Consider the following 10,235-nt stretch of genomic DNA (forward strand, 5'->3'; position numbering starts at 1 on the left):
GTGTGTGTGTGTGTGTGTGTGTGTGTGTCAGCTTGGAGAGGAATGAGTATCAACCACCAAGCTGTATTCACACTCACTCACACACACATGCCACATCCACACATGTCACACACACTCAGACAAGCACTGGCTCCGCCCCTGCCGCCCCTCTTCAGCCTCACACTCGGTTTCACTCTCCTTGTGGGGCCGGTGGAGGACCCTTCCCGCACAGGGAGGGAACCAGAGGGGGACGAGAGGGGGCCTGGTTGGAGGGAGGGCAGGGCCAGCGATGACTACTTACAGCCTGCTCAGGGATTGCCTGGGCTCCAGAACATTCCTGCCCCCAATCCCAGAAGCCCCTCCACCCTGCCACCAATTGAGGGGCAACTTGGGGTCCCCATTACAAGCACCTTTCTGGTCCAGCATTTGCAGGCTCTGCAGCGCACCTGGGAGGAGCTCCAAGGGCGGAGACCTGGGGTCGGGGTTAGGGTCCCCGTGCTCTCCCAGGTGGAGGGTTGCCCCGCCTGGTCCCCCTCCAGCCCCGGGCAATCACGCCAAAGCCGCGGACCTGCCTCACCCTCCTTGGTCGTCAGGGGTCTCTGTTTCCTCGCTGGAGGCTGAGGAAGGGGTTCCAGCACGCGCAGACTCAGAGGAGTGGGAACCAGGATGGCAGAGTGGGCTCAGGGGTCTCCAAGTCAGAAGTGCCACCAAGGAAAGCTGAGGCTCAGGAGTCCAGGGTCCATGAAATGAGCTGAATGGGGACCAGAGCTTCATGACAGGCAAGTGACACCAGTGGGCTCTCTGGCTTCTCACTCAGTGCCACAAGGGGACATGTACTCTTGGGGACCACAAGGTCTGAGCATCAGTGACCCAAGGAAGGGCAGACTTGGGAATGGGACAGTGGCCTGTCGCTGGGTTATAAATTAGTCCTGCTGCTCCAGAGAGCAGGCTGCATGCAGCTGACAGGAAATCGAACATAGATGCTCATGGCCCCCAGCTGCAGGTCAGTGCGTGTTCTCCAGAAGCACCTGTGTGCACACGGGGGACACCAGGGGTCCCCTGGGCCGTGTATGTGAAAGAAAAGCTAGACTGCCTCCAGGTCCACCCACTGAGGTGGCCAGTGCTGTGCAGTTTACTACCACACAGACACCTAGCCCTCTGCAGTTGATGTGGCTGTACCGAATGTGGTGTGGAGACACATTTGTAGGAAGTTAGAAGGAACACAGTTGCCGGCATGATGTCCTTCAGGTACATTTGAAGACTTAGAACAGAATGCAAGGTGCTCAGCGTGACCTTCAAGGCCCCAGGGGCCCACCTGCTCCCTCTCCTGCCTTCCCCCCACTTCCATGGATCTGGCCACTTTGACCTTGCTGCTCCTGTCATTTGTCAGGCACGATCCACCCCAGGGCCTTTGCACTTGCTGTTCCTGCTGCCAGGAGCACTCCCTCCCAGGCACCTCCCTGGCTAGTCCCCTCGTGTCATTCTGAGGTGGCTTCCTGAGCACCCATCTAAACCAACGGTGTCTCTCTCTCCCCCCTTGCTTAAAGAGCTCACCACCCCATGTATTGTAGCATAACGTCTTGTTTGTTCTGTCCTATGTCACCTACTGGAACTTTGTCTCTGAGTCACTGCCCTGTCCCCAGAGTCTACAGCAGTGCCAGGCTTTGGAGCTGGAGAGTGGCTGCATGTGGAATGAATAGTACTGTTCCCTCTGGAGAAGGAGGGAGTTCACGGTACTGGGGTGGGCAGGGGAAAGTAGAGTCGTTCCCAAATGACCAGCTGCTTTTCTTCACTTGTAAAAACACCTGAGCTAGTTGACCCCAGGTCAGTATTTGTAGCTTCTGCATCTATATCAGTGTTTTTAGTGTTTTTGTGTTTCCCTAATGCCCGGCCCCCTTTCCTGCTGACACCCTCCCATCCAGCATGGAGCAACCCTGTCTCAGGGACTCTCTGGTCTAGAAATTCCTCTCCCCCAACGTGCTTTTGTCCCTCCTGGGGACAATGCACCCTGCGTGGGGGGAAGTGAGGGTACAGCTCCTGTCTCAGCTCCTCTCCTGGGAGAGGTTCAGCATCTGGGCTCTGGAAGGATCTTGGGAGCTGGAACTTGAGCACCCAGGCCAAGTGGGAGGGAATGATAACACTGGTCTAGGAGTCGGGGGCCAGGGCTCCACCACCCGCCCCCTGTGTGACCTTGGCCAGGTCACATCCCTCCCTGTGAAAGGAGAGACTGTTCTTCCCAGACTTGTGCAGCTGGCATTTGTGATGAACACTCCTGGGTTATTACTGAGATGAGTGTGACCTTTTAGAGAAATAACAACAGGTGCCACTAGAGAGCGCTGTTGGCTCAGTTGTGCACCTATGTATGACTGCAAGTGCAAAAGTGTGAGTAAACTGTGTGTGTTGTGGTGCATGTGTGAGAGTGAGTGTGAGTGTGTCAGGGCATTGTATAAGGACATTTGGGGTATGTTGACCAGGAGTGCAGCTGGGAAACCTCTGTGTAGCTCGTGGTAGACAGTCAAGTGAGGGTGGTGGCATCTCTGTGCAGGTGATGCTCCTGCACAATTCTGAGTCTTAGGGTGCAGGTCACAGGGCTGGAGCCTAGGCTAGGGATGGGCCCCCTCAAGGCCAAGGGCATGTGGACACTGTCAGGAGAGTGTCCAGACTTGGACACTCTGGTGTTTGAATCTGGAGGCTGGGCTCCCAGTGTGACCATGTGGCCGGGACAAATCCTTTGTCCCCTGTGGGACTCCTTTTCTCCATTGTAACCTACACCCACTCTCTATTGTCCTTTCCAGGTTCCCCAGTGACCCCCAAGCCTTCCTCCGGCTTCCGGGGGAGCCAGGACCCCTGACGGGCCTGACTCCCAGGCTCTGAGACCAGGCTCGGGGGTGGGGGCACCAGGCTCTGCTATTGGAGGTGCTGGGGCTGGAGGTCTCCTGTCCAAACCCCCCCACGTCAGGGGCAGCTGTGCTGGAAGGTCAGACTGGGGTCTCTGTCCCCAGAACCTGAGAGGCCATGTTATCTGGGACAGAGGGGACAAATCCCCTCCCCAGGCCCTAACTATGGGAACCACCACCGGGCCCCTCGTGCCCTCCCACGACCCACACGGCAGACCCCACAGGCCCCCGGCACAGCCTGCTGACCCTGGGCCACGTTCCGAGCCCCTCGCTCCCAGCACTCGCACCCTCGCAGCCCCCAGAACAGCGGGAGGACTCGTTCACAGCGCTGAGCCCTCTCCCCCCGCGGGGGCTCAGTGCTGCCAGGCAGACACAGCAGCTGTGGTGTGGGGGGTCCGAGGCCTCCACGTGGAAGGGGGATTGGGCCTGGTTCAGGTCACTGGTGGGGGGAACTCTGAGGAGCTGGGGAGGGGCTTTGGAGCCCCTCTCTGCCTCTGCCTCAGAGCAGAGCCGGGGTTGGGGTGGGACAGGTGGGAGAGCAGTTTCCCAGGCTCCTCTCTGTCCACACCTGTGCTGCTCCTTCCTTAGGGCCCAGGGGGCCCTCCCAGGCCCTGAGGAATGTGTGGTGCACGTTCCTCTTTCTGGAAGGCCTGGGAGTTCATCTGTACCCAACTTCCAATGCCTCAGACAGGCGTGATCATTGATTCCTGTGGGGAGGCTTCAGGGAAGGTCTACCCGAAGTCTGTGGTAGAACGCAGGGATAGAAGCCGGGGCACTGGCTGTGCCCCGTGTGAGACAGTGTTGTCCCGAGGGACCCAGGATGGGCAGCCTGAGTGTTGTTGAAGCCACAGGTTCAAGGGTGCTGCGTGCCCAGGTGACCCACAGCTGCATGGAGTACCTCTCAGGGCAGAAGAACACTCTCCTTCCATCTGCCTGTTGTCTACCTATCATTTATCATCCACCTATCTAAGTATCATCAATGTGAAATTCAAGGTCACGTCTGGAAGGACACATACCACATACACCCAGCATGGATCTGCAGGCTGTGCTGAAAACTTCTTTTTTTTTTTTTTTTAAACTTCTTTATACTTTTTTTTCTGTTTTATTATTTTTTAAAGGAAGTTTATCAGTCTCTAAATGGCTCAAACTGCAAATAAACCAATCAGGTAAGTGACATCAGCGGAAGACACGTGATGCATCTACGTCAGTTTGCTTCACAGCCTTCCAGGACCCAGGAGAAGAAAGGTCTCAAAGCAAAGTGACAACATTAGAGGTGGACCCCTGGCCAGACGAGACTGCAGTGAGTTCACGTGGAGATGCCAAGCACCAGTGCGGCGCTGGTGCTTTACTTCTGCACGTGGCACAGCCTGCAAAGTTACGAAATGAAAGATGCACATTTCATTTAGGGACATACATTCAATCTGTCACACTGGATGTACTATCTAAAGAGTAGAGTTTTTTCAAGAGCCTATTTTTGTTGACTTTACATACACATCTATAAAGATGGAATGCCTGAACACATCTTTGACTTATTGAAATTAGGACTGAACAAAAAAAAAGGGAGAAACTCTGTGAATCCATTGTCGTAGCTGTGTTCCAAAGAAGAAAAGAAAAACCTGACAGTGGTGTTGTAGACTTCCCACCGAGAGTATTCCTCCAGGGGGCGCACCACACAACGGTGACGCAGGCTTAAGTGTCTGGTCCACAACAATCTAACACGTTTTCTGCACAGTATCCAGGTTTGGTTGCTTGATGCTAACTTTAGGGAAATGTAACTACACTGTTCTTGATTAGGAACACAGACCACAAACACTCCTAGTAAATCCCATATAGCCAAACTATAACCTCATGAGTATGAATTTAACAGAGTGCAAGCATAAATATTTTCCCAAAATGCATCGGCACTGTGTTTTTCCTATGCCTGCTCCAAAGAGATCGAAAACTTAACACATACTTACCAGTTGCAGAAGGGTTTCCAGAGACCAGCATCTTACACTGAAACATAACTGGCGCTGAGTCTTCAATGTAAAATTACCTTGTAAGTATATGCCGGCCCTTCACCTTAAACTGTTATATAGTTAGTCGAAAGCAATCAGGAGTTCTGGAATTTTACTTTGAAGAACCAGAGTATGTCCCAGTTGGGTGGCTCAGTTGGTTGGAGCCTTTTCCCCTTACACCAGAAGGCTGTGGGTTCAGTCCCTAGTCAGGGCACACGCCTGGGTTCCGAGTTCGATCCCAGTCAGAGCATAGGGACAACCAATCAATGTTTCTCTCTCACTCGATGTGTTTCTTTCTCTCTCTCTCTAGTCAGTGAACATGTTCTCGGGAGGATCAAGAACTAAAAAATAAAAATAAAAGAGAACCAGAGTACGGTACACATTTTATATTTGGACAGCCTCCTAATAGCTATTTCTCAAGAATCTTCTACACAGAAGCTGTATTCCACCCTAGACAAATGTCGCCAGGATGCGCTGGGCAATGGGCCGTGGTGCCAGTGAGGACACACCCAGAATGATGTACCTGAATATTTTTCAGTTACTAAATTAAGGCATATTCAAAAATTTCCATTTACAAGTTTCACTGCTTTTCTGAGCCAGTCACCAGCTAATGAATGCAGGTTCACAGATGTTTTGCTCTCCATTTAACTATGCAACCATTATACCAATAACTTTTCTTCCATATTTTGCATGATAATCATTTTAAAAGCGAGTAGAGTTTAACTATTAGGTTCACAGTTGTCACTTTCAAGGCAGTAGAAGACCAAGACATTTAAAATTATATAAAATTTAAGCTTTATAGTAAACCAGAAGAAGTAGCCTTTCCTGCCATTCCCCACCCCCAGCTCACTTCCATAACAGTTTAAGACTGCTCTTGAAACACAAGCTCCTATGTTACATTTGTGACAGTGATAAATCTAGGCCAGGACGTAATTTCAACTCCTTACTCCTTAACAGTTAAGTAGTTACATTTATACAATCCTAAAATTATTTCGGTCCTTTGAAGGCAACTGTGAGGCTGATATGGCTCAGGTGAAAATGACTTTGACACCCCTGGTCTAGGCCGTTATGAAGAAGGTCAACTTTGCTTCTTGATGAAGCCTCATTAATTTCTTTTTAAAGTGAATTTGAAATTTGAGCCCTGGCTGGTGTAGCTCTGTGGATTGAGCGCCGGCCTGCAAACCAGAGGATTACCCGTTTGATTCCCAGTCGGGGCACATGCCTGGGTTGCAGGCCAGTTCCCAGCAGGGGATGCATGAGAGGCAACTATACATTGATATTCTCTCCCTCTCTCCTTCCCTTCCCCTCTAAAGACAAATAGATAAATAAAATCTTAAAAATAAATAAAATAAAGTGAGTTGGAGTCCTGGCTGGGTGGTTGGAGTGTTGACCCAAACCCAAAAGTTTTTGGGTTGATCCCCGGTCAGTTGTCCGGTTGCCTCACCAGAGACAGCCAGTGAATGTGTGTCTCTCTCTCCCTTCCTCTCTCTAAAAAACAAACAAAAAAACAATCAAGATAGCCTCAGGTGAGGACTGAAAAAGTGAATTTGAGTTTCAGTGCAGATTCAATTCATGCTTTCTGCGATACATAACAATTTTCAAAATAAAATAATTTCAATTGATTGAGCCTTCAGAGGTGACACTTGTCAATTATATTTATTAGTATGGTCAAGATAAGAAAGTAGTTTGGGCTTTGATTATTAAATGAGGAATCTTTCTAGCATTTTCTTGACTAAACTTTTTTTCTCCTTTTTCCCTTTCTTTTCTCTGCTGTCTTCCATCTTTCTGGCTCGAATTTCCCTCATCAAATCAAAAAATATCTTGTCGACGTTAGTACGCGTTTCTGCAGATGCTTCAACGTAATTAACATTCCACTGTTTGGCTCTGGCTTTCGCTTCCTGCACAGAAACCTGCCTCTCACTTTCTAAATCTGATCTGTTACCAACCAACAGAAATGGAACGTTCTCATCTTCTTTAACTCTTAGAATCAGCTCCCTGAGGTCAGCGGTGGCTGCAAAGGATTGCATTTCTGTAACAGAGAAGACGCAGAGGAAACCGTCCCGGGCCCGTATGTAGCCGTCTTTAATCGCCGCGTAGTCCTCCTGCCCCACTGGATCCACGATATCGATCTGCACTTCCTCCCCATCCAGCACCACGTTCTTCCGATAGCTCAGGGCTCGCGTGGGCTCAAAGTCCTGCACCGACTCCCCGTACAGGAACCGGAGAGTCAGCGCGGTCCGGTTCCCACCGCTGCTGCCCGCCACCAAGACTTTGTGTAGGGCCACGGGTTTCTTCTGACGTTTGGACTTGTTTGGGGCCATCTTGAACCACAGAGTTTTCACCGAAGGCTCCGCAACCCGGCCCGCCGCTGCGCAGACTCCGGAAGCCGCCGCCACTGCACGGGCTCCGGCCGCAGAGAGTTTGGTCCTCGTCCCGGGCGCGGACGCGGACGCGCGCGGAGCGGGGGCGGGCCCTGGGCGGGAGGAGGCGGGAGACTCGGGGCGTCCCGCTCGTAGAAGTTCTTTCTATTTTATTTAAAAAGAGTCTTTGTATATCTTCTCATAATCAGGAAAAAAAAACTTAAGCTGTCTCCATCTTCGAAAACCAAGCGAAGGGAAACAAGGCGTGGCACACGCACAGGGCGTTGGAGAGACCGGCACCCCGCGCTCCAGGCGGTGCTGCCGGACCCGCTCCCGGAGGGACGACTCGCCGAGCGTGGCCCGCAGCCCAGCGCAGAGCAGGGTGGGTTCCTCCCCCGCGCGAACGGGTGTCCAAGACGCAGCCTAACAACCTGTGTGACGTTCACACGCAGATGGAGCTGGGGCGTGGGGGGCTTAGGGGCGCGCACAGAGGAGGTAAAACTGTAAGGAAAAGTGGACAACTCGGGATCTCCAGGTCCTGACCACGATCTGATTGGTTTTGTGACTACTTTTTAAAAATGACTTTACAAATGCATTTTTATGATTATAATGTATCATTAAAACAGAAATACATTAAAATATTAGCAGTGGCTCTTCTGGGTGAATATGAGGGGTGAATTTTCCCCCGTTGTTTTTCTGTACTTTCCACATTATTTAGAGTGAGCTGTTATTATTTTAGACAGAAGACCAAGATGAATAAACTATTTAAAAGGAACTCAGAAAACAAGTAAGGTGATTCTCCTTCACACCGAGCATGTCCATAGAGCTTATTTACACCCTATTGCCTCCACCTGGGCCTGGAGTTGGGGGGCCCTGAAGGCACCTCAAACCTTTCTACCAGGACAGCGCAGGAACATCTGTACCTGGCCTAGATCTTTCCTTCCTGGATTAGCCCTTTCAGGTCCTTTAACTAACTCCAAACTACTGAATACAGCACCAAGAGTGAACCCTAACACAAACCATGACACAAACCATGAACTTCAGGAGACAATGACACACCGGTGTGCTGTTTGCCAACTGTAACAAACGCACCTTTCTTGGGGGAGACTGATAATGGGGAGGCCGTGCGTGTGTTTGGCAGGAGGCGTATGGGAACTCTTCGTGTTCCTCTCAACGTTGCTGCAAACCCAAACTGCTCGAAAAACGAAAAAAATAAGTGTTTAAAAAAATCAGCTGAGCCCTGGCTGGGTGACTCAGTTGGAGCATCGTCCTGCACAGCAGAAGGTGGTGAGTTCAGTCCCCAGTCAGGGCACATACCTAGATTGCTGGTTTGATCCCCGGTTGGGACGTGTACAGTGTCTGTCTGTATATCTGTCTGTCTTTCTTCCTTCCTCACTAAAATCAATAAAAATATATCCTTGAGTGAGGATTAAAAAAGTCAATTGACTATAAATCTATGCTTTTTTTCCCCTGGAACCTCAAGTCTATTGTGTTGATCCCTAGCTGACCCTATGCCAGTAACTACTCTGTTTTGGTTATTGTAGCTTTTAGAAGGTTTTGAAACTGAGAATGTGAGTCCTCCAAATTTGTTCTTTTTTCCCCAAAGATTTTATTTACTTATCTTTAGAGGGGAAGGAGAGGGGGAGAGAAACATCAATGTATGGCTGCCTCTAGTGCATCCCCTGCTGGGAACTGGCCTGCAGGGAACTGGCCTGCAACCCAGGCATGTGACCTGACTGGGAATCGAACTGCAATCCTCTGGTTCGCAGACCTGCGCTCAATCCACTGAGCTACACCAGCCAGGCAAATTTGTTCTTTTTCCAGATTTTTGGGGCTATTCAGGGGCCTCTTGCATTTCCATATAAAATTTAGGATCAGCATGGACACTGGGCAGAAACAGGCCCCTTTTGGGTCCAGCCAGTTCATGACCTTACATAGAGAAGCAAGAACAGCCAAGGGGCCAGCTCCCCCCAGCTTTGACAGCAACAGCACAACAAAGGGGCAGGTGACAGGACACCCCGTGGCTGAGGAGCCTGGTCCCTGCTGCGCCTGTGTCCTAGGGGCTGAGGCACAGAGCCCTGCTCTTCATCCTAACCAGTGGCACCGAGAAGCTGCCACCTGGCAGCCTCCCAGGGATGCCACAGACAGGAGCGAGGGGGAAGCGCCCAGAGCATCTCAGACGTCCGACTCCCAGACCTGTGAGAGCATAAAGAAAGGTGTGTTGTTTTGAGCGGCTTAGTTTTTCCCGCGATGTGTTAACATTAGGTGCAGGAAACTGACAAAGGAGCCAAGGGAGAGACTCTCCCAGGACCTCAGCGTGGTCCTGCCACAGCTCCCACCTGCGCTGACATGTGCCTGACCCGCTGCCACTGCACCAACCCCCTTCCACACCCCCAGAGTGTGGTAGAGAAAGCCTGAGCCCAGGGACCCAGCATGAGGGCCGGAATGACACCCTGCATTCTCAGAGAGACACTGGGAACCTCACAGACTCACAAAGTCACCACAGGGGGCCTGGTTCAGATGGATCTGGTTTCCGATCATTAATGCCCGGAGGAAGATGGTAGGTCCTTTCCGGGCCACATACCCGAGCGTATCCCACCTCCCTTTGCTTGGATGTGGCCGAGCTGGGCCATGAGTCGGGAAGCAGCCCAGGTGTCCCAGGATACCCAAGGGGGTTCCAGCAGGGGCGGAGTGTCCTTAGATGTGTGATGGGTGCAGGATGGTGTGATTGCGTGGGTCCACCTTGGGTCCAGGGGGAAAGGTTACCTGGCTAGGCCACCCTGAGGCAAATCAGAGGACTTTTACTATGTAACACCCCCTCCCCCAGTGGTGGTGACCTGGTGGTGAAGAAAACAGTGACGTAGAGGGCCCCCTGTGCAGTGGCAACTGTAGCCAGCTCATGGTCATTGCCACGTCTGCAGGGTGCAGGGCAAGTCATGTGTGTGTGTCAGAGCCCGATTCCCGTCAATGCTGACAACTTAGGGAAAACTCATGCTCACTTT

General features: G+C 51.5%; 1 protein-coding gene across 1 annotated transcript; it reads right to left on the minus strand.

Moving 5' to 3' along the window:
* Positions 1 to 6,548: 6,548 nt before the first annotated feature.
* On the minus strand, positions 6,549 to 7,251 carry LOC119059209 (ras-related protein Ral-A-like). Its single transcript, XM_037158800.2, has one exon. The coding sequence runs from the start codon at positions 7,192 to 7,194 to the stop codon at positions 6,574 to 6,576; it is 621 nt and encodes a 206-aa protein (XP_037014695.1). The 5' UTR covers positions 7,195 to 7,251; the 3' UTR covers positions 6,549 to 6,573.
* Between the last annotated feature and the right edge of the window lie 2,984 nt (positions 7,252 to 10,235).

Source organism: Artibeus jamaicensis, unplaced genomic scaffold, assembly GCF_021234435.1.
Source record: "Artibeus jamaicensis isolate MK-2021 breed Jamaican fruit bat unplaced genomic scaffold, CSHL_Jam_final contig_1128, whole genome shotgun sequence".
Taxonomy (NCBI): domain Eukaryota; kingdom Metazoa; phylum Chordata; class Mammalia; order Chiroptera; family Phyllostomidae; genus Artibeus; species Artibeus jamaicensis.

Bases quoted from the DNA above. Each gene is read 5' to 3' on its own strand.
- LOC119059209 (XM_037158800.2), bottom strand. From the start codon at position 7,194: ATGGCCCCAAACAAGTCCAAACGTCAGAAGAAACCCGTGGCCCTACAC.